This window comes from Bufo gargarizans, chromosome 3 (genome assembly GCF_014858855.1).
Source record: "Bufo gargarizans isolate SCDJY-AF-19 chromosome 3, ASM1485885v1, whole genome shotgun sequence".
Classification (NCBI taxonomy): domain Eukaryota; kingdom Metazoa; phylum Chordata; class Amphibia; order Anura; family Bufonidae; genus Bufo; species Bufo gargarizans.
The window spans coordinates 420,372,896-420,397,811 of NC_058082.1; the positions used below are offsets into that span (position 1 = coordinate 420,372,896).

Here is a 24,916-nt window from a genome sequence, read left to right on the forward strand (position 1 = left end):
GAATGGAGAACTGCAGGATAATAGTCAGATTATTGCCCAATAATAACATTTTACAATGTCTCTGAACTTTATTGGCCTCATTTATATAAATTTAATTACGGATCAAGAGAACATGCTGGCTAAAGAAGTATCAGATCAAAAGATAAGGTTTTTGGACTAAAGGTAAAATGGGGATGTCAAAGAAGAAGATTTTGGCAGAACTGACCAACTACCTAATGTGCCCCGACACTATCCCGATCGTAGAAGTCAACAGAAACAAGAGTCAGGCAGTCTGGCCTTCAGCATGCCCAATCAGAAAGGGAGATAATAAACCCCTGCCAGAGGTGTCTCTCAGCCAAGCATGCACCAAGGAAAATAATCATATGTAGCTCTGTTAATAATTATTTGCCAATATTTTATTATATTGTGCCGTATCTTTAGCTTACTTACAGAAGGATTATTTGTATCTAGATGTGCTTGGATGGAATTTCTAATATGACCTTGACGCTGTCATTCTGACATTAATCTTTTTTAAGACTGGGTGATTTTCCATTATTTTTTACTCCCAGCCCTCCCAAATACATAACTTTATTTTTTTTCATTCACATAGCTGTCTAAGGGCTTGTTTTTTGTGGGACAAGTTGCACTTTCTAATGGCACCATTTAATGTTGCATATAATGTGAGAACTGGAGGTGTAAAAAAATTCCAAATGGGGTGGAATTATGAAAAGCAGAAATACAATTCTGCCATAGTTTTATGTTTGTTTGTTTTTTACATCGTCTACTATGCGGTAAAACCGATCTGCTATTTTTATTCTCCGGATCAGTGCGATTACGATACCACATATGTATAGTTTTTCTTGTGTTTGAATGCTGAAGAAAAAAAAACTTTGGAAAAAACTGATTTTTCCTCTGCATTGCCATATTCTTACCCCCATAACTTTAGTATTTTTGTGTGTACTGAGAAGTGCAAGTTCAATTTTTTACAGGACAATCTGTACTTTTCATTGATACCATTATGGCATGTGTATGGCTTTTTGACCACTTTTTATAAAAAAAAATTGTGGGAGGCGAAGCAACCCAAAAACAGCAAATTGGCCATTTTGACTTTTTCCCCCCATTTTGTTTCCATTTACTATATGGGATAAATAGTTTTATATTTTAATAGGATGGGCATTTTTGCACATGGTGATACCCATGATGTTAATTTTTTTTAATTATGTATTTAAATTTTGTAGCGATTTGATTTTCTTTTTTTTTAAATATTATTAAAAACTTTGCTTTTCTTTTTCACACTTTCTAATAGTTCTCCTAGGGAACTATAGAAAGCAATCATTAGATTGCTTTTCTCATACACTCCAATGCATTACCATTGGAGTCTATGGGAATTATACTTTGTTCCTGTGGATCCTTGCCACAGGCAGGCTCTCCAAAAGAACTAATGTGCGGCCACCCTGTACCACTCCTGAGTACAGAGGCGGCCACACACTACATACCACGGCGAGGATTGGGGGAGACTAAGTACAGCCAGGAACGCATTCTCCCAGTCTTTAACCTCTCAGGAGCAATTGAGGCGTTAAATGTATGCGATCAACGTTATTGTCGATCGCATACCTTAATCTCGGGTGCCTGCTGTTTAAAACAGCAGAGACGCCATTTTTAAATGCCCGACCACCGATGTTAATTTATGTGGGGTGGTTGGGAAGTGGTTAAGGAGGCACCAAGATGAAGCCTCATTCTGATAAGCTAGCTGGAACAGTCAAAGACAAAAGCAGAATTATAGACAATATAATCCTTGTAGTCAATTATGTATTAATGTATTAACTTGACAGGTGGCCAGAGAAATGTCTTAAGAGCCAATTTTTGCAGGGAAAAAAGACTAGGTTTGTGGATCATTCTCTGTGGCTGGGGGTCGCCATATGTACATCCTTTACTTATGTTTATTTTCCACTCATAATCTCATTACTATCATTCTAAATCTCTTATACTCAATAAACGATCCTAAAACTTTGCTCTCTGTGACAGGAGACCAATATTTACAGAAATACGGGAAGTACAAGACTTCTTTATGATATGCCTGCACTTGCATATTGTCAGGCTGCTCAGTCATGATGACAAATCATAGGCAGCATCACATCATTACCATCTATTGTAGAGCAGTGCCGTGTGTAATGACGCCCTGCCCCCTAGACAGCTCCACAAGTATAGTGCTGCTCACATTCTAGGACAGGTTACTGGTGGCCACTTTAAATCATTCCTGGAGAACCTCTTTGAGCTAAAAAATTTGGTTCCTCTAATAAAATAGATCTGCAGTAGAACCTGCATCTGTGTTCTTATCGGTGTCAGAGGCTCCGATAGGCCAACTGCAAATTACATAGTTTGTGATAGAAAGAAGAATTTTCTGTCAAAATTACAGATACCTCAGTGGAACCTAATGGGCCACCTTACAAGTCGATGAGGCTCACTGGTTACTACCAGTGTTTGTGGACAGGGCCTTTAAAGTGAGAATTGTAATTCTTCATTTGGAAGCAACTCCTTTATAATATTGTTCTTAGGACTCAATGCACACGACCGCTGGTATTTTTGCGGTCCGCAAAACACGGATACCAACCATATACGTTCTGCATTTTGCCAGGGCCTCTATGCAACAGTCCTATCCTTGTCTGTAAAAACGGACAAGAATAGGACATGTTCTATCTTTTTTGCGGGTCCAACGGAACGGACATTCGGACGCGGACGCATCCTTTGCAGCCCCACTGAAGTGAATGCGGACTGAATGTGGAAAAAAAATATGTTCATGTGCATGAGCCCTTAACCAGACTCAACCCCTTTCCACTCTGGGAATCATTCCTAGAATAGAAACCACAACATCTAACTGGTTAGACAGAAGAAAGGGACTCTTTCTGTTACCTCATCAGAAAAAGTACACGTATAGCCTTGTCCTTAACAATCCAAACTATAAAATGATGACGTTACTTAACTCACACAGTGAATGCCATGAAAACTAAATAAATGCCAGAATTACTGTTTTTTATTTTATTCACCCTGCCACCCAAAAACAGAACGAAAACAAAAAAATGAAACCCCAAACGGTATCAATGAAAACATCAAGTCCTCCTACAAAACAAGCCCTCACACAGCGCCGATGAAGATGCTCAGAATATGGCCACAAAAACAATTATGTTTTATAAAAGTGTTTTTTATTGTGCAGCAGTAGTAACATGGCAAAAAACTATAAACATTTCTAGCATTGTTCTGGTGAACGCAGAAAAAAAAAAAAATAATTGCTGATTTATTTAATCCCCCATCCCCCAAAAATTTAGAAAGTTTTTTTTTTAATACATTATATGCACCTCAAAATAGGGTTGAGCGGCAAACCAGTGTCAACAATATACTGCAGTATTAAGAAACAGCGATATAGCAATATCGCTGTTTCCAAATAACCGCTGTATTTGGTGACGTCATAGGAGCGGTCATATGCGTGCTGACCGCTCCTAAATCTGTGTCAGCTCGCCCCTGCATTGTGCATATGCGTACCTTACATATTACTTCCTGCAGTGGACGCCCCCGGCTCCTCCTCGCTACTATATTCATGTTTCCGCCCACTGGCCGAATACGAGCGAGGCGCGCAAAGTCAGTCAGCAGTCCGTGTCCAAGCCAAGGTGGGGTAAGAGAAGTGAGAGACCCTAACGGCCCAGGTGTCAGAAATAAAGTACTGACTAGGTCTTCTGCGGCCCTGGCCCTACCTGCAAGCTGCACTGCACATGGTGATGGCACTTGATAAACTATAATGTCTCCCTGTTGCCCCTATACAGGAGCAACAAGAAGACATTACCGTATGGGGGCTGCAAGACATTATTATACTGATGGCGGAGGGGTTACAAATTGTTGTCCCATACAGTATAATGTCACCTTGTGGCCCCCTTACAGTATAGTTCCTAAGTCCAGACAGTATAATGTCTCCCGCTGCCTGGCCATACAGTATTTAATGTCTCCTTGTGCCCCGCTGCCTTCCCATACAGTTTATGTCTCCTTGTGCCCCACTGCCTGCCCATACAGTATATAATATCTCCTTGTGCCCTGCTGTCTGCCCATACAGTATATAATGTCTCCTTGTGCCCCGCTGCCTGCCCATACAGTATATGTCTCCTTGTGCCCTGCTGCCTGCCCATACAGTATATAATGTCTCCTTGTGCCCTGCTGCCTGCCCATACAGTATATAATGTCTCCTTGTGGCCCCCATACAGCATAACGTCTCCTTGTGGCCCCCATAGAGTATAACGTCTCCTTGTAGCTGCCCCCATACAGTATAACGTCTCCTTGTAGCTGCCCCCATACAGTATAACGTCTCCCTGTGGCTGCCCCATACAGTATGCATGCACTCCATGATTCCTGATTCGTGTACTACACAGCTTGATTAGGGGCACCAAAATTGGGCCCGAAACGTTGCTATAACATGTACCACTGATGGTGAAAAATCAATAAAAAATGCCAATCTTTTGAAGATCATCTGGTGTGCTTTCTCAAAATTCAATATTGAGGACTTGTACAGATTTCTAGGGTGGAAGAAATTATCCTGGGACGTGCACCCACGTAAGCCCTTTTGGATGAGGGCTGCAGTTGTACCCTTGTATACAAGTCTCCTTGTGGCTGCCCCATACAATATGTTATACTGTATGGGGCAGCCACAAGGAGATGTTGTTATACTGTATGGGGCAGCCACAAGGAGATGTTATACTGTATGGGGCAGCCACAAGGAGACGTTATACTGTATGGGGCAGCCACAAGGAGACGTTATACTGTATGGGGCAGCCACAAGGAGACATTATACAAAATAACGTTTCCTTGTGGCTGCCCCCATACAGTATAACATCTCCTTGTGGCTGCCCCCATACAGTATAACGTCTCCTTATGGCCCCAGGTGTTTTTTTCTTCTAAATGGGTATTTATCGTGATATATATTGTTATCGCGATACATTTCTTAATATCGTTATCGTGGGAATATTTTTGATATTGCCCAACCCTACCTCAAAATGGTTCTATTAAAAACTACAACTCACAAAAAAAAAACAAGCCCCTGTACACCAATATTGACAGAAAAATAAAATGATGGCTCTCAGAAGGTTAAAGAAATTGACCCATTGTTAAGGTCAAAATAGAGTGTCCTAAGGAGGACATTTATTACTATAAGATGACAGATAAAGAGATAGGCTACAGTTCTGCCTGTCTGAGACTAAAACCATACAATAGACATATTACCTCTGTTCTCTCTTTTGGTCAGATAGCTTGGATCCTGCAAAAAGAAAAATTAATAAATATAAAAATAACCTTGTGTAAGCAAAGTATGTTTGAGGAAAAGCTAAATACTCACTAATAACCCTCATCAATGGTGAAACCAAGATGTGAAATGTAAACCAAATACAGACAGTAGATGAAGCAACAGTTCCCTGCCTGTGTGTATTGTTTCAGATCTAGTGTTCTGTACCTTATTGGATTTTATCTGGACCCTGGATGGGCATGGGGGCAGCTGGTTGAGGGCACTGCTAATTTCCAGGGTCTCCACAGCTGCTAAAGCATTGCAGATAGCTTTCACCGACTGTACCACTCTTTCAGCTCGTAAATGGAAATCAGCCTTCAAAGCAGAAAAGAGAGAAACTGAGACATGGAAACTACGACGGCAGAGGTTACAGAACTGAAGAATTGGCATGTTAGCAGTGTCAGTGGCTGGGGGAGCCAGACATTACAACATTTCTACATACAATTTTAATAATTTGATATTGCTAGGGGGAATTACAAATTTTTATGGTGTAAGATATTACTGTGGTGAATATAACTCAACGTCTGTAGGAGCAGGTAGAGTGCAATGTTAAAGGTGTTGGTCAACTTGTAAAAACGTTTTGCAATAGTCCCTAATCTACAGTCACATCACAATTTATACCGCCGCACAGCAGAATGCCCCAATCCCTATTTGTAGCCTGTGTAACCGCCATAATCCTCCAGTGCTGCATCCATAGGGTGCAAGATGGCGGCAGTGATGAGATTCAGCCATGTCACCACTTTCTGTGCCGTCCCTGTGGTGACATGGGTGAACAGAAAAGGTTATGAAGCCAGAATTCAAGGGAACAATAATTGTTTTAATCAAGTTTCTATGTCAGGCCGCCACCTTATGCCTTAAGGACACAGCACTGGAGAAATATGGGCCACAAATGGGCACCATGGGGCCGTCTGATGTACGCTACATCAACAATAGGATTAGGGGATACTGTAAAACATCTTAACAAATTGGCCAACCACTTTGAAGTGATATTTAAATTCTAGATTTTTCTGACACTAAATATGTTAGAAGAGGTTGCTGGGACCATCACCAACGCCATCTTTCCCACCACTGTAATGCCGGCATCATTTCTCTATGGATAGGATAGTGGCCTTAACCAGCTCCCAGGACCTAAGGCTGACCATACACATTAAATAACCATTGGCTGGCTAGTCCCACCAAAACTGGTGGGTTTGGCTGACAAACATGTACTGTGCATGGCCAGCGCAAGTGATGATCTAGCTTACCAATTACTTGTGTCCCAAATATCTGCATTGAACATACAAACATATATCAGATTTATGAAGGCCTGAGTATGCGACTTGTCTCCAAATAGCTCTAAAATGTATCTTAATTATGAAGAACGTGCGTTTGTTGTAAAATCATGTGTGAACCACAAATGAAGAGGGACTTACATCTGATGCTACAAATTCATCCACCTCATTTTGGAATTTGTCAAAGAGCAGAGACAGGGCCTGTCTGAGAAGGAGAAACATATTAGCTGCATCCCATAGACATATCCGGTTATGGAAACATGGAACTTCTCAAAGCGAAGGAAATGATAATCCAAACTGTTAACGTTAAACACAATATTCACCACTGATTTGTATGTGCCAGATACAATAAACCAGAAATTTAATTATATTTCAATATATTATTGTCAGTCTGGTTTTACTATGTCAGTGCCTTTAATGTTTTATATGTCTGGATCCTCATCTTCTACCTGGTGATGGTCTGTTTAGCAGGTCTCTCCTGAAGGTGGATATGAAGATTAAGAGTAGATGGGCTCTGAATGTCACTGGCCTGGAAGAAGAAAATCATTATTACAGTATATACATTGTACTCCATCCAACTTAGGGCTCTTTCACACTTGCGTTGTTCTGTTCCGGCATAGAGTTCCGTCGTCGGGGCTCTATGCCGGAAGAATCCTGATCAGTTTTATCCTAATGCATTCTGAATGGAGAGAAATCCGTTCAGGATGCATCAGGATGTCTTCAGTTCCGGACCGGAACGTTTTTTGGCCGGAGAAAATACCGCAGCATGCTGTGCTTTTTGCTCCGGCCAAAAATCCTGAACACTTGCCGCAAGGCCGGATCCGGAATTAATGCCCATTGAAAGGCATTAATCCGGATCCGGCCTTAAGCTAAACGTCGTTTCGGCGCATTACCGGATCCGACGTTTAGCTTTTTCTGAATGGTTACCATGGCTGCTGGGACGCTAAAGTCCTGTTTGCTATGGTAAAGTGTAGTGGGGAGCAGTATACTTACCGTCCATGCGGCTCCCGGGGCGAGTGACGTCAGGGCGCCCCACGCGCATGGATGACGTGATCGCATGGACACATCATCCATGCGCATGGGGCGCTCTGACGTCATTCTGGAGCTCCCCGGGAGTCGCACGGATGGTAAGTATACCGCTCCCCCGCTCCCCACTACTACTATGGCAACCAGGACTTTAATAGCGTCCTGGCTGCCATAGTAACACGGGACGCATTTTGAAGACTGATCCGTCTTCAAATGCTTTCAGTTCACTTGCGTTTTTCCGGATCCGGCGTGTAATTCGGGCAAATGGAGTACACGACGGATCCGGACAACGCAAGTGTGAAAGAGCCCTTATGTCATAGTTTTGATCAGTGGGTGTTTGAGTGCAGAGACCCAAACAGATCACTCAAACGAGCAGTTAGAGGTGCTCAGACACAATGTATCTCTTCAGCAGAAAGTCTAGAGCCCCTGTCCAGGCCGTCTGCAGCAGCATGGAGAGAGAGTGCTCCAAGGGCTTCTAACTTCTTGTTTTAGCAATCAACCGGGGTCTCACTACTTGGACACTCACCCATCAAAATCTTTGATAGGTCACTTGCAAATACAGGAACATTTTAAAAAGTTTCACGTAGTATGCACATTATGTAGTGTCATTCGCTTATAGGTAATACAGATGTTTGGAGTCTAAGAAAATGTTATGAAGCCATAATTTAAGGGAATAACTAATTGTTTAAATTATGTTTCTATGTTAAAGAGGACCTATCACTAGAGATGAGCAAATTTAATCTTTTGAAATTCGTTTGCGCTTCGTTTGGTGGTAAAAGCAGAATTGGTTACCACGGACCATAACGCAATTCTATGACGGAATGCCTTTAGAGGCATTCCGTCATAATAGAAGTCTATGGGCTGCAAATTGGATCCATCCCGTTTCCGTTATGCAGGGGAGTCCTCTCCCTCAAAAAAATTGCATTATGGTCTGTGGTAACGGAATCCATAACGCAATTCTGCTTTCACCACCAAACGAAGCGCAAAATAATTTCATAACATGAAATTCGCTCATCCCTACCTATCACCATGAAAATGTAAATTAATCTGCTGGCACCATGCTGTAGATCAGGAGGAGCTGAGCAGATTGATATATATTATTGTGGGAAAAGATTCAGTAAAACTTTCTAATTTTTTTTCATTTATATTCTGGCTCATTCTGGGCTTTGAAGTGAAGGAGACGGTCCTATCAGTGACTGACAGTCTTCCTTCTAGGACTGTGTATACAGAGATAGCTGTCAATCACTGACTGAAGACAAGGAGACGGTCCTATCAGTGACTGACAGCCTTCCCTCTAGGACTGTGTATACAGAGATAGCTGTCAGTCACTGACTGAAGACAAGGAGACGGTCCTATCAGTGACTGACATCCTTCCCTCTATGACTGTGTATACAGAGATAGCTGTCAGTCACTGACTGAAGACAAGGAGACGGTCCTATCAGTGACTGACATCCTTCCCTCTATGACTGTGTATACAGAGATAGCTGTCAGTCACTGACTGAAGACAAGGAGACGGTCCTATCAGTGACTGACAGCCTTCTCTCTATGACTGTGTATACAGAGATAGCTGTCAGTCACTGACTGAAGACAAGGAGACGGTCCTATCAGTGACTGACAGCCTTCCCTCTATGACTGTGTATACAGAGATAGCTGTCAGTCACTGACTGAAGACAAGGAGACGGTCCTATCTGACTGACAGCCTTCCCTCTATGACTGTGTATACCAAGATAGCTGTCAGTCACTGACTGAAGACAAGGAGACGGTCCTATCAGTGACTGACAGCCTTCTCTCTATGACTGTGTATACAGAGATAGCTGTCAGTCTCTGACTGAAGACAAGGAGACGGTCCTATCAGTGACTGACAGCCTTCCCTATATGACTGTGTATACAGAGATAGCTGTCAGTCACTGACTGAAGACAAGGAGACGGTCCTATCAGTGACTGACAGCCTCCCCTCTATGACTATGTATACAGAGATAGCTGTCAATCACTGACTGAAGACAAGGAGACGGTCCTATCAGTGACTGACAGCCTTCCCTCTATGACTGTGTAATACAGAGATAGCTGTCAGTCACTGACTGAAGACAAGGAGACGGTCCTATCAGTGACTGACAGTCTTCCTTCTAGGACTGTGTATACAGAGATAGCTGTCAATCACTGACTGAAGACAAGGAGACGGTCCTATCAGTGACTGACAGCCTTCCCTCTATGACTGTGTAATACAGAGATAGCTGTCAGTCACTGACTGAAGACAAGGAGACGGTCCTATCAGTGACTGACAGTCTTCCTTCTAGGACTGTGTATACAGAGATAGCTGTCAATCACTGATAGGACCGCCTCCTGGACTTCAAAGCCCAGAATGAGCAGGAATTTAAATAAATGAAATACAAGTTATATCTGCTCCGCTTCTTCTGCTCTATAATATGCTTACTTCAGTTCAGACACCATGTTCAATGTGACAAATTCCCTTTAAACTCATGTTTTAGGAATTTCTAGTGATGTCAGTTTTAATTTTCCATGTCACTATCTATATTTAATTAAAACTGCAGTTTTCACACTACACACTGAGCCTAATAATAGGGAGACAACCAGTGTTCTCTGCAGATCACTTTTCAGCATCACAGGCAGAATTACAAAGATAACACCTATATATAGATAAGACAGAATCACACATTCACAATAGGCGATGTGCCAGCTTATCTACTTCCTTGTACCATGACCTCTGCACAGGCCACAGCTCCTGCCATTGTGGCTGCTGGAAAGAATATCCCTAAATACTGCTAACAGCAACTCAGGCAAAATGGCTGCCACCATAATTATGTGCAGAAAATACAATAAAAATTAGTACAATAGAAAAAGAAAACAGATTATAAAAAAACGCCATGGTTCACTATTTTTAATTAGCAAGAAAGAAAAAAAAAAGGTGATATACAACCTTTAAAGTGACCGTCCCTGTCAAATCAATTCTCTTTCTATGAATGGGGTTGGCCAACAACCAAAATGTATCACATACCCACAGAATCGGTGATAAAAGTATGATCATTGGCTGTCCAACCATTGGGACCCCGCCACCAATCATGAAGAGTGGAGGTACCAGAATCTCTTGTGCAAGTGCAGCAGCAGTAGTGTCCACGTGTGACCATCACTTCATCACTATGGGACTGTAGGAAATAGCCAAGTGCAGTCCCATAGACAGTTAATGGAGCAGTGGTCATGCACGTGCACTATCAATTCAGGCACCCCCATGATCATGGAGGTGCCAGCAGTCGTAGCTTGGACTGGGAGAAAATGTCTGTATGTGGGTAAGTAACTGGCTCCGTAATAGAAAACAGATGGTGGTTATTAATGGTACATACTCAGATTGGGTCACTAGTGGAGTACCTCAGGGGTCAGTATTGGGCCCTATTCTCTTCTACATATTTATTAATGATCTTGTACAAGGCTTGCATAGTAAAATATTTGCAGATGACACTAAACTGTGTAAAGTAATAACACAGAAGAGGACATCAGGCAGCTGGTGCCAAGGCCAATAAGATAATGGGTTGCATCAAAAGGGGCATAGATGCCCATGATGAGAACATAGTCTGACCACTTTACAAATCACTAATGTATTTCTGGAGTGTAATAATATTACAGGCTATAGCTACTAGCGAGGTGTCGTTGATCCAGGGAGTTATTCGGATTGCTTGATTGGAGTCGGGAAGAATTTATTTTCCCCCTAAAGTGAGGAAAATCGGCTTCTACCTCACAGGTTTTTTCTGCCTTTCTCTGGATCAACTTGCAGGATAACAGGCCGAACAGGATGGACAGATGTCTTTTTTCAGCTTTACAAAATATAGGCGTCATTTATCTAATATATAAAGCTCAGTGTGTGTGTGTGTGTGTATGTCCGCTAAAAGAATCCGCACCGTCGCATTTGGCACACAGGTACATCAGGTGTCCGGGAAGGTTGTAGACCAGGTCTCAGCTCTCTAGCACGTACCGTTCCAGAGATATTCCCCCAAAAAATGCAAATATGGCACATCACATGACCTACATTAGTCAATAGAAGCCTGCAGGTCTTTCTCTTCATATCCAAACTGCTATACACATGGTCACATGACCGTTATCAGCCAATAGAAGCTCTCAGGTCCTTAGTCTCCACATACACCCAGTTTTACACCAGGTTTCCATAACAACCCAGCCATATTTCTTCACTGCTGCAAGTCAGCTTTAAAGGGGCAGGGCGCTGTGGATGACACTGTTAAGGGAGCAGAGTGCTGTGGAGGTCACAGTTCAGGGGGCAGGTAGGGTGGCCATTCAGGCAACCCTCAAAAGACGGACTTAAAAACCCCTTCCCGGGGTCATGCTAAACCACGCCAGTTTAAAAGGCTGGGGGGGCTGTGGATGTCACTGTTATAGTGGATACTGCGATATGTTTTAACGACACACACAAACATTAAATAAAATAGATTAAATATACCCGTGCAAAGCCGGGTCCTTTAGCTAGTTATTAGATATACGCCAATTTTTGGTCTATATCTGTCGCAGATTCGGTCACAAGGGGGATTTGCGACCGAATCTGTGACTTTTTTTTCCCCCCACTCATGCCAAGTCTAATAAAGGGAGCATGGCATCTGTTTTAGGCGTAGAAAATTATCTAAATCTATGCCAGTAAGGGAGGAGCTGGTGTAGATTTAGGCGGGTGGTGGATGCACCTAAGTTATGTAGAGGCACCGGTCTTAGTAAATGACCCCGAATGTTACTATGTACAGTCATGTGAAAAAATTAGGACACCCTTTGAAAGCATGTGGTTTTTTGTAACATTTTTAATAAAAGGTTATTTCATCTCCGTTTCAACAATACAGAGAGATTAAAGTAATCCAACTAAACAAAGAAAACTGAAGAAAAGTCTTTTCAAGATCTTCTGTAAATGTCATTCTACAAAAATGCCTATTCTAACTGAGGAAAAAGATAGGACACCCTTGCCCCTAATAGCGAGTGTTACCTCCTTTGGCTGAAATAACTGCAGTGAGACGGTTCTTGTAGCCATCTACCAGTCTTCGACATCGGTCTGAGGAAATTTTACCCCACTCCTCAATGCAGAACTTTTTCAGCTGTGAGATGTTTGAGGGGTTTCTTGCACGTACAGCCCTTTTCAAGTCCCCCCACAGCATCTCAATGGGATTCAAATCTGGACTTTGACTTGGCCATTCCAGGACTCTCCATTTCTTCTTTTTCAGCCAATCTTTGGTTGATTTACTAGTATGTTTTGGGTCATTGTCATGTTGCATGGTCCAGTTCCGCTTCAGCTTTAATTTTCTAACTGATGGTCTCACATGTTCTTCAAGCACCTTCTGATACACAGTAGAATTCATCGTGGATTCTATGATGGTGAGCTGACCAGGTCCTGCTGCAGCAAAGCAGCCCCAAACCATGACACTTCCACCTCCATGCTTCACAGTTGGTATGAGGTTCTTTTCTTGGAATGCTGTGTTTGGTTTACGCCAAACATGTCCTCTGCTGTTGTGTCCAAATAATTCAATTTTGGACTCATCTGTCCAAAGAACATTATTCCAGAAGTCCTGGTCTTTGTCAACTTTATCTCTGGCAAATGTCAGTCTGGCCTCGATGTTTCTCTTGGAAAGCAAAGGTTTCCTCCTTGCACACCTCCCATGCAAGTTAAACTTGTACAGTCTCTTTCTGATTGTAGAGGCATGTACTTCTACATCAACAGTAGCCAGAGCCTGCTGTAGTTCTCGAGATGACACTTTAGGGTTTTTGGAGACCTCTTTTAGCATCTTGCGGTCTGCTCTTGGGGTGAACTTGCTGGGGCGACCAGTCCTGGGCATGTTGGCAGTTGTTTTGAAAGCCCTCCACTTGTAGACTATCTTCCGGACAGTGGAATGGCTGATTTCAAAATCTTTTGAGATCTTTTTAAATCCCTTCCCAGACTCATAGGCTGCTACAATCTTTTTTCTGAAGTCCTCCGACAGCTCTTTTGCTCTCACCATGGTGCTCACTCTCACTTCAACAGTCAGGAGCACACCAAACTAAATGTCTGAGGTTTAAATAGGGCAAGCCTCATTCAACATGCAGAGTAACGATCTACTAATTATGTGCACCTGGTGTGATATACCTGTGTGAGATCTGAGCCAATTTAAGAGGGAATACATGTGAGGGTGTCCTATCTTTTTCCTCAGTTAGAATAGGCATTTTTGTAGAATGACATTTACAGAAGATCTTGAAAAGACTTTTCTTCAGTTTTCTTTGTTTAGTTGGATTACTTTAATCTCTCTGTATTGTTGAAACGGAGATGAAATAACCTTTTATTAAAAATGTTACAAAAAACCACATGCTTTCAAAGGGTGTCCTAATTTTTTCACATGACTGTATCTTCAGCGATGACCATACATTTATCACCTCTATTTTGTAGATGGGTAATTTAAAAGGACTCTCATGTGAAAACACTGGACAAACTGAAATAGGAATCAGAAACAGAGGACAAATAGAGGCGGTTAGTCTTACCGTTCTGGTAAGATCTCCCCGCACCATCTCTTTCTTCATCAGCTGAAGCTGGACATCACTGTCAAACTTTCTGCATTGCTGAATGTATTCATGGCTTCCCAGGGGCTGTTCACTATGAAGAAAGACAAAGATTTATGGCATACTTTCCCTAGAAGAAGATATTGAGGATGTAAATCAACCAGCTCCTTAAAAAAAGGAACACAGGATATCTCACTGCTGGGACCCCAAGTAAAGAGCTTGGGGTCACAGCCAATTTACGTGAAGTGCCACTTCAGGTGGAATGAGGCATTATGGAGATTGCATTGGGATCAATAGTCTGTCCATACAATGCATGAACATGCTTGGTCCTCAAAAGGAGGAGATGTATTTTTTTTACATTTTAGTCATTCTCTGCTCTGACATGAGGGTCCTGAAAGTGGAACCACCCTGTATCAATAGACTTCATTGATCTTGATTTGGAAATGAGACACTCCCTTTAAATACACTTGAAGACAGACCCACTAAGAGGAAAAGGAAATAGACAGCTGAACTGAGTATACTGCTCACTCCTGATGTCCATCTACCCAATGGTCTCATATTTAGGCTGACCAGTCTGAAGCCTTCTCAGATATGGTTGGAGTTTCTGTTCCTGATATAACAATATATTCAAGGACAGCATGCCAGACATCTTAGGCTTTTTAAGCGTGCAATCAGGTGTACTTGCTAAAGCTTGCCTGGGGTACCACAACATCTTATCCAGAAACTGCTTGTTAGTATCTGTTTCTCCATTACAGGATCACTTGTGCAGAATGCACCTGACCCTTTAGGGTAAGGCTATTTTCACATATGTGATTTTAGGATCTCAAAACCAGAGGAAAACGCTTCGGTTTTGTGCCCATTTATTTGCAGTGGGGACAACACTGAACAAACCAAAACGGAGAGCATCGGAATACACTCCGTTCTGGTTTGTTGCGTTCTGTGACTGGGCAGAAAACTGTTGCAAACTGCAAAATAAATCCACTGCAGAAATGATGCCCTGTGTGGACATACTGTGGATTTATCTATTGAAATATAAATGTGCGATATTCAAAATTGAAAAAAAAAAAAAAACACTGGGAATCCCAGCCTCTAATAATAAAACTTTTACCGAGTCTGTTCCTGGCTGTATCCGTTATCTTAACAGACTTTATACTTGGTTTTCATTGTCTGCTAATTTCTCCTTGGTTTGAGGGTCAGGGAAAAGTGTCTACAAGGTCATTAACACTGTAAGGCTACTTTCACACCTGCGTTTGCGGATCCGTCTGGTATCTGCACAGACGGATCCGCACCTATAATGCAAACGCTTAGATCCGTTCAGAACGGATCCGTTTGCATTACCATGAACAAAAAAAAATATATATATATTTTTTTTTTCATGGTAATGCAAACGGATCCGTTTTGACTTTACATTGAAAGACAATGGGGGACGGATCCGTTTGAAAATTGAGCCATATTGTGTCAAATTCAAACGGATCCGTCCCCATTGACTTCCATTGTAAGTCTGGACGGATCCGTTTGCCTCCGCACGGCCAGGCGGACACCCAAACGCTGCAAGCAGCGTTCAGGTGTCCGCCTGCTGAGCGGAGCCCAAACGCTGCCAGACTGATGCATTCTGAGCGGATCCGCATCCACTCAGAATGCATTAGGGCTGGACGGATCCGTTCGGGGCCGCTTGTGAGAGCCTTTAAACGGAACTCACAAGCGGAGCCCCGAATGAAAATGTGAAAGTAGCCTTAAGGGAGTATTACATGGGCAATCATCTTGCCTGTAATACTGCCGCCGATTGCCCGATGAACAGGCAAACGCTTGTTCATCGGGCAACTGTGATTTTAAAGCATGCTTAAAAATAATTGCTCGTCAGTGGCAGATCATGCTGTCTAATTACGGCAAACCACTAGACAGCATGGGGACGAGAGATGGCATAGTGATCCCTCCTCCCCATGCTGCAGAGGAGATTGCTGCATGTAATAGCAGCAGTCTCCTCCACTAGCAAGCAGGCGATTGCCAAGAAGGAACGCTTCCCTCCTGACAATAGTCTGCCTGATCGGGGTGTCTAATACTCTCTTTACAGTACTAATTTATAGCAACTGGAAACAAACGCCTACTACAGTGCCAATCAAGCACTGCTGCGCTATAGTGGTCTGTAAGTTGAAATGTTATACCATGAAAGGTATTTATTACCTATCCAACAAGTAGATGATAAATGTCAGATCACTGGGGGTCCAACCTCCAGCGATCCCGAGAATATGGGGTCCCTGAATCCTCTTCTCTGAATAATGCAGTAGTGCACATGTCAGTCCACTGCTCCATTAACTTCTTATGGGATTGGACCATAGAAGTGGATGGAGTGGAGGACTGATATGCACACTACCGCTCCATTGAGAATGGGGATTCGGTGATCCACCCCTAGTTCTTGGGATTGCTGGGGGTTACTTACTCTTTAGATAGGTGATAAATCAGTTTTGTAGTATAACCCCTTTAAAGGGGTTTTCCAGGACTTGGATCATGAACATCCGATTTGTGGAGGTCAGACATCCAGCAGCCACCATAAACTATATAGTGGATGGGAGATTTCTCGCACTGTGTAGTTTCCAGCACTGGCATACTGAAGCTCAGTTCCCATTGACTTGATTTGAAGCTGAGGTGCAGTAAGTAGTTCGGTACCTGAGCACGGACGCTACACTGTGGACAGAGCCTTCTGCTTCCAGTTCCGCCCGCTTACATCTACCTCTCATAATTATTAGATGCAATAAACTACCACCATCCAATGCAGGGTGTATTCCAACATTGAGCATGCAGCAGCACCACTATTTCCCATAGTCAGTGAGAAAATAAGTACCGCGTGTAGATACTCTAAGAGAATGGAAAGGCCAATGGTGCCAGAAAGGAAACTGAATATGTGAGAGAATAAACTTCTATCAGAGTACAATCTGTATAATTGGAAGTTTATCTACTGCAGGAACTGGGCAGGGTACCAGAAACCGTTCACCCAGACTCTTAATCGCAGCACCTCCTGCATCCTGAGGCGACCAGCCTTAACAAAATACGGGTGGTATCATTTTCACAAATACGAAATTCAACTACAGATGCAAATTAGCAGATGTGGCAGCTTTCAGCAACCCTTTTCTTGGCGAATGTGGACAGACAAAGTCCATTTTGTACATTTACAAGGACAAACTTAAAAGAGCTTTCTGGGACCTAGATATTGATGATCTATCCTCAGCATCGGTCATCAGTATCAGATCAGTGGAGGTCTAACACCCATCCCCCAACCAACCGGCCTTTACAGGCAACTGTCTGTGCCAGAAACTATACAGTGAAGATAGGTCATCAATATCTAAAGGTCCCTATACATGAGATGACAGAGCAGCAGATTATCGGGAAGAAGGAGTTCCTTCCCAACAATCTGCTGCTCGCTGGTGGAGGAGACTGCTGCATTCACATGAGTATGGGGTGGAGCAATCGCTATTGTCATGGTTCTTTCTCCATACTGACAAGCATTCCTATGAATGTTCATAAGCAATTAAGTCCAAGAAAACCCCTTTGAAGAAATCCATATAGAATGGACAACTCTACATGACAGCACAGAGCACTTACTTCTGCAGGAACTCCTCCAAACCACACAGTTTGAGCACGTAGTCAGATACATTGAGATTCTCCAGTTCATCATTGGTGTAGCATAGAGTCTGGTAAATGAGTAGATCCACAGTAGAGGAACCTGTGAAAAGAAACCAGAAGTCATGCAGTTATTTAACATGGGCATATAGCTAGTTATTGCTAATAATGGCCATCATGTGATAAATAAAATGTATAAAAACCGTACCAAAACCCAATACAGGATCGGGAGCTTGACTACACAGACCTGCGATCTCATGTATATGGGGAAGGTCTCATTAGATGTCAGGAAAACATTATTAAAAATGTAGGCCCCATTCACATCATGTTTTCAGCCTCTGAAGGCCGTGACGTATTTCACCGTTTCAGGATGTGCTGACTAACCTTGTGTGTTGTTTTTGCAGTTTGCATTTGGAGGTGTTGCAGCATCTATCTCTGTATTACACTCCTAATAACCCACCTTTCCCACAGGCTGTTTTTATTCAGTGCAATATATAAGTGGAGGGTGCTCTCCCGGAAATCATTTGAGGCCAGTTGGCACTAATAAAGGAGTCATTATAGAGTAGGTTCCTATCTGAAAGAGGTCACCTTGCCGTGAACTACCCTTCAGCAGAGCCAAGTGAAGAAAACTTGCTTTGCTACCCAAGAGGTCATGGTTGGGGTACAGTTTCTCCTTATGGAGGTGGCGAGTATGCATGTGGAGTATCGTAAGCCAGTCAACACTCTGAAGAAGAGTACCCCCCAGATACATATATAATGCCCAGAAACCCAGAGAAGAATACTAGTCCCTCTCCCCTTCTCACTATCTCTCATTTCCCCAAAACAAATCACAAAAAAATTCAGATTCGTTAGAACCCCTTAACTTTTTGGGAAATTCAGGATGAATTCCAAACCAGTACCAACGATTCATTCATCTTCAATGGGCACTAATGATTGTGATTAAAATATACCGGCTAAGTACTTTCTATTCATTTATATAGTTATTATAGCATTAGTTCGTATATTCAACAATTTAGTCCTGTTGCATTGTGCTCTGTTTGGTATTGCACGGTGTATGCATACAGTGGAGTATGTCGTTCCATAGACTCCCATTGTGATAAAATATATATGGTACATACCACTTGCTATACATGCAAATTTTATTTATGCTGTGTTATAGTAGTTTGAAGGACGCCAAAAGGAGAATCTTTTGGACTCCATTAAGTGAATAGAACCCTATGAATACTCCCAGAATGTACGTTACATACAATAAAGGAATGTGAACAGGTATATTGGCTTTAACATGCCTTTGTCGAGTCAGTTTGTGCCCCTCTCACCTACTAAATAACTGTTTATGATCAGTATCAGCGAAAACGACATCTGCCAAAAAAAAGCACTTTAGAGAGAACCGAGATGACTTCTTATGTGTATGGCCATCCTTGTGGTATGTAACGAACAATGTGCAACTTAAATAATTGTGGGTGTTTATCATGATCCAAGTGGTGTCACTGATGCAAAGGTTAGGTAATAATTCAGCACTCTTCCTATTTTACACTTGGTTCCCTTAAAGGGGTTTTTCCATTAATAATTATATGTAGTATATTACTGCGTCCATAATACTGTGCTGGTTAATTTCCTAAAACAGTAAGACTCACATTTACTAATGCATGTGCACCTAGATTCTAGAGTAAACTGCGCCAAAATATTGAGCAATTTGGCGCATCTAGGTTTATTCGTGCCTAGCCCAGGAGTGGTTTACCAAGAATGGGATGTGGCTTCACTGTACAATGGCTGTGTGATGGGAACCAGAGGGTTGGAAGTTCTGTACAGACATGTTAAGGCTACCATCACACGACAATGAAAAAAACTCCAATAAAAACAGAAAACACTGTCAGTTTTTCATGGACATTTTTAATCCACATGTGCATCCATTTTCTGTCCATTCGTTTTGCATCTGCATTTAACAGCCGTTAAAAATAGATGACTTTCATTCCCTATTTTTTAAAACCCCAACCCTTGCAATGCCCTTAGTATATATAATGCCCTCCAGTATAGCTCACCCCCCCCATAGTACCCCCAGTATAGACCATGCCCCCCATAGTAGCCCACGAGTATAATGGCACCTTTAGTGCCCCCCAGTATATATATATATATATATATATATATATAAAATGCTTCCCATAGTGCCCCAAGTATAGATAATGCCCTATAGTTAATGGTCCCTATAGAACCCCCCAGTTTAGAAAATGGCCTCTTTGTGTCTTCCAGGATGGAGAATGGCCCTCTTTGTGCCCCCACCAATATTATAAACTGCCCATAGCATTATAAAATGCCCCCTTTGTGCCCCAATATTACAAAATGCTCACTTTGTGCCCCCAGTATTATAAATTGCCCTCTTTAGCCCCATCCCACGATTGTGTAAACCCCCCCCCCCCCCCCCCCCCCAAAAAAAATATCTAACAATATAAGGATGCGACTCTCCAAGCATGATCATTCTGCAGCCTCCGGTGCAGAGCAAGAAACCAAGTGTTCTCGGCATGCCTGTGGTGAGTTGTATGTGTGCATATTATATATATATTTTTTTTTTTTACTCATTTTTAATGCCCCACTGATTTCTATGGGGTTTGACGGGCAGTGAAAAAGGCCCAAAATAGGACATATTCTATTTTTGGACGTCCATTATTAACTTGCCATTAAAAAAATGGCCATGTGTATAGGCCAAAAGATTTCAATGGTTCTGAAAATGGCCATGTGACAAACGTTTTTAACTGTTGTGTGAATGCAGCCTAATGAGCACATTACTATATGCTTAGTAAGATAAAAAAAAAAAAGAAATAAGTAATATGAGCACTTTTAAGGAGGCGTTTAAGTGTTTAAAAGTGATGGCCTATTTTTAGGCTAGGCCATCAATATTAGACGGGTGGGGATCGAATTCTCTGCTGATCAGCTGTGTGAAGGGGACCACTTATTGTTTATTAGGCAACAGCTCTGTATCTTTAATAGCTCTTTCTTTGTCTGGTGTTACAATTCACTACCATTTTGTCCAAATAAATTGAACTGATCTTTAATACCAGACACCAGCTGTTCTGTATGGGGCAGTGTAAGCAATGAAAGCATCTTCAAACAGTTGATGGGTGTACATGTCATCAATTTTTAAGAACCGGAAAACACCTTTAGGCTTCTGGCTTCCTTCACACAAGGGGGGGGGGGGGGATGTTTTGGGGATAACTTCCAACAACCAGAATACAACTTTAACATTTAGTATGATACTATGTTTTGCCATTTGGGAACAAATTCTGGAAATAGTCTAACATGCTTTTGGACAGATGAATAAAGACCAACTCACAATCACAGGTGAAAGTCAGAGGATCCCTCATGTTGTCAATGATCACAGTGATTTTCAAGCTCACTCCAGGACCCAGGTGCTCGGGACTTAGGTTGACAGGACTCCATACAATACCTGTATGTATCTGATCGGTCATAGTTTGACCAGACCGTAGCCTAAAGGAATATAAACAATGATCAGATGTAAGCTATTAAAGGGCATCTGTCAGCAGATTTGTACCTATGAAACTGGCTGACCTGTTACATGTGCACTTGGCAGCTGAAGGCATCTGTGTTGGTCCCAAGTTCATATGTGACCACATTGCTGAGAAAAATTATGTATGCCAATGAGGCTCTTGGAGCAATGGGGGCGTTGCCGTTACATCTAGAGGTTCTGCAACTGCTGCGCCCTCTGCACTTTGGTTGACAGGGACGGGCAGTGAAAAGGTCATCACACCTGGCCCTGTCAAAGTGGAGAGAGTGCGGTAGTGGCAGAGAGATCAGATCCTCTATGTCACGGTCTCTCACGTGACAGGGGTCAGAAGATCTAAAAGACTGGCTGCACGTGATGTGATCTGACAGCCTCTTTGGTTTCACTTGTTTCTGTGTTGTTGCTGGTTATGACCACACCTCTTGTCTCAGGTGTAGCTTAAGTGGTCATTCCAACATCTCTATTTAGTCTGTTCTCACCCATCATGCTATGCGGTTGATAGCTCGTTTCTGGTTTTGGAAGTGCTGGTGTTTGGTTCTCCACTGAGTTGCTGCTCGTCCGCTTACTTCGGAGTTAAGTGTCTTTTCCTATTTTATAGCTTGTTGTATTGCCCTATCTTTTGGTATTAGGCCTGAGGAAGTCTCCTGTTCCTTCAGCTGGGAAGGAACAGGTCATATTTTGTCCTGACACTATCTTCAGGACCCTTTAGGGTCAGATAGGGCTCTAGGTTCCGGCGTATGAACATTCCTACCATCGAAGTCTGTTCATACTGATAGTAGTCAGGGCTCGGTCTAGGGATTCACTAGGTGGTGACCTTTCCCCTTTCCCTAGTTTCCAGGCCTAGTACCTTTTCCCTTCCGTCCTGTGTTTGGTGTGGAGTTTACTACCCACACCGTGCCGTGACACTCTAGGTGTAACGGCAACTCCCCCGTTGCTCTTAGTGTCTTCATTGGCATATATTAAAACATAATTTTCTCAGCATTGACGACACATATAAACATGGGACCAACACAGCTTATAAGAAAGCACTGGATTACTTACCTAAGCAGATTACATCATGTTGCCAATACTTTCTAATTGGCGGCGGGTCTGAATACTGTTAACCACTGTAATCCAAGGGCCCAGCTTTTTTTCCCTCCCCAACACCAGTCCAAACCCACTGTGGTAGTTTTCTGTGCAGGATATGATCAGGAGCAACCCAGGGCAAAGAAAACTCTAAATTAGCCTCTATTCCTTTATTGAACTTCAGAAATCTAGTGGCCAAACCTATCTGCAATTGATACTATATTCTAGTCATACGCCATCACTTGCTTAGGTGAAAAAACTAACTTAAAGGGACTGCCACCTCCGAAACAGAGGGGACAGTGAGAAAGGCAAAACAAGCCCCGAGAAACTTCACAGAGCAAAGCATGCTGGGTTTGGGTTAGAAGACCTGATGAAAACAGGAAGCTCTGCATGTAAACATCTTGCCCAGATGAAATGATATACAGTACAGACCAAAAGTTTGGACACACCTTCTCATTCAAAGAGTTTTATTTATTTTCATGACTATGAAAATTGTAGATTCACACTGAAGGCATCAAAACTATGAATTAACACATGTGGAATTATATACATAACATATTCTAGGTTCTTCAAACTAGCCACCTTTTGCTTTGATTACTGCTTTGCACACTCTTGGCATTCTCTTGATGAGCTTCAAGAGGTAGTCATCTGAAATGGTTTTCACTTCACAGGTGTGCCCTGTAAGGTTTAATAAGTGGGATTTCTTGCCTTATAAATGGGGTTGGGACCATCAGTTGCGTTGTGGAGAAGTCAGGTGGATACACAGATGATAGTCCTACTGAATAGACTGTAAGAATTTGTATTATGGCAAGAAAAAAGCAGCTAAGTAAAGAAAAATGAGTGGCCATCATTACTTTAAGAAATTAAGGTCAGTCAGTCCGAAAAATTGGGAAAACTTTGAAAGTGTCCCCAAGTGCAGTCACAAAAACCATCAAGCGCTACAAAGAAACTGGCTCACATGCGGACCGCCCCAGGAAAGGAAGACCAAGAGTCACCTCTGCTGCGGAGGATAAGTTGATCCGAGTCACCAGCCTCAGAAATCGCAGGTTAACAGCAGCTCAGATTAGAGACCAGGTCAATGCCACACAGAGTTCTAGCAGCAGACACATCTCTAGAACAACTGTTAAGAGGAGACTGTGTGAATCAGGCCTTCATGGTAGAATATCTGCTAGGAAACCACTGCTAAAGACAGGCAACAAGCAGAAGAGACTTGTTTAGGCTCAAGAACACAAGGAATGGACATTAGACCAGTAGAAATCTGTGCTTTTAGATCTTTGGTTCCAACCACCGTGTCTTTGTGCGATGCAGAAAAGGTGAACGGATGGACTCTACATGCCTGGTTCCCACTGTGAAGCATGGAGGAGGAGGTGTGATGGTGTGGGGGTGCTTTGCTGGTGACACTGTTGGGGATTTATTCAAAATTGAAGGCATACTGAACCAGCATGGCTACCACAGCATCTTGCAGCGGCATGCTATTCCATCCGGTTTGCGTTTAGTTAGACAATCATTTATTTTTCAACAGGACAATGACCCCAAACACACCTGGCTGTGTAAGGGCTATTTGACCATGAAAGAGAGTGATGGGGTGCTGCGCCAGATAACCTGGCCTCCACAGTCACCGGACCAGAACCCAATCGAGATGGTTTGGGGTGAGCTGGACCGCAGAGTGAAGGCAAAAGGGCCAACAAGTGCTAAGCATCTCTGGGAACTCTTTCAAGACTGTTGGAAGACCATTTCAGGTGACTACCTCTTGAAGCTCATCAAGAGAATGCCAAGAGTGTGCAAAGCAGTAATCAAAGCAAAAGGTGGCTACTTTGAAGAACCTAGAATATGACATATTTTCAGTTGTTTCACACTTTTTTGTTATGTATATAATTCCACATGTGTTAATTCATAGTTTTGATGCCTTCAGTGTGAATCTACAATTTTCAAAGTCATGAAAATAAAGAAAACTCTTTGAATGAGAAGGTGTGTCCAAACTTTTGGTCTGTACTGTATACACCAAAAAAAAATAATATGAATGTCCGCCCACTAGTTAAGAACAATCAAATACCAAAAATCTATATATTTCTTAAATTATGCAAATCGTGAACATATAAAAACAGTCGCAACAGCGGCATACATGCATGTTTTTATGTTCACGATTTTCATAATTTAATAAAGATATAGATTTTTGGTATTTGATTGTTCTTTACTAGTGGGGGGGGGGGGGGGGCATTCATTCTTTTTGGTGTATAGATTAGTCTGGCCGCACTGGATCCTACTGACAGCATTAGTTGTTGGGCTCCATCTTTTGGGAGGGGGGGCAGATGAAATGAAGCAGATTTTACTCATGTCCTTACAATCTGCATACATTTCTTCTAGAGATATTTCTGTCTTTCTATTCAGTTATGGTGGAGTACAGTCATTTTGTGTTACCCTCAGCTGCAAACTGAAAAGTGACAACCATTATGGCTGTGCTCTTACCATGTTTGATGTCAGGGACCCTCACAATCACTAGAATGAAGAGGATGTGGAGTACAGCTCAGTCCCTTCATTCTGGTGATCAGTTGAGGTTTCGGTGCCCAGACCCCTCTAACCACAGATTCTGACATATCCTTATCA

General features: G+C 42.4%; 1 protein-coding gene across 1 annotated transcript in view; it reads right to left on the reverse strand.

Annotated features, from left to right (window-relative positions):
• PIK3C2B (phosphatidylinositol-4-phosphate 3-kinase catalytic subunit type 2 beta) overlaps positions 1-24,916 on the reverse strand; it is a 141,401-nt gene that overhangs the window by 78,305 nt on the left and 38,180 nt on the right. The window contains exons 4-10 of the mRNA XM_044288410.1: positions 21,059-21,213; positions 17,716-17,836; positions 14,101-14,212; positions 7,017-7,096; positions 6,709-6,772; positions 5,465-5,611; positions 5,239-5,272 (exon numbers count right to left, since the gene is read on the reverse strand). Coding sequence (XP_044144345.1) covers positions 5,239-5,272; positions 5,465-5,611; positions 6,709-6,772; positions 7,017-7,096; positions 14,101-14,212; positions 17,716-17,836; positions 21,059-21,213 — 713 coding nt within the window. The remainder of the gene's footprint in view (positions 1-5,238; positions 5,273-5,464; positions 5,612-6,708; positions 6,773-7,016; positions 7,097-14,100; positions 14,213-17,715; positions 17,837-21,058; positions 21,214-24,916) is intronic.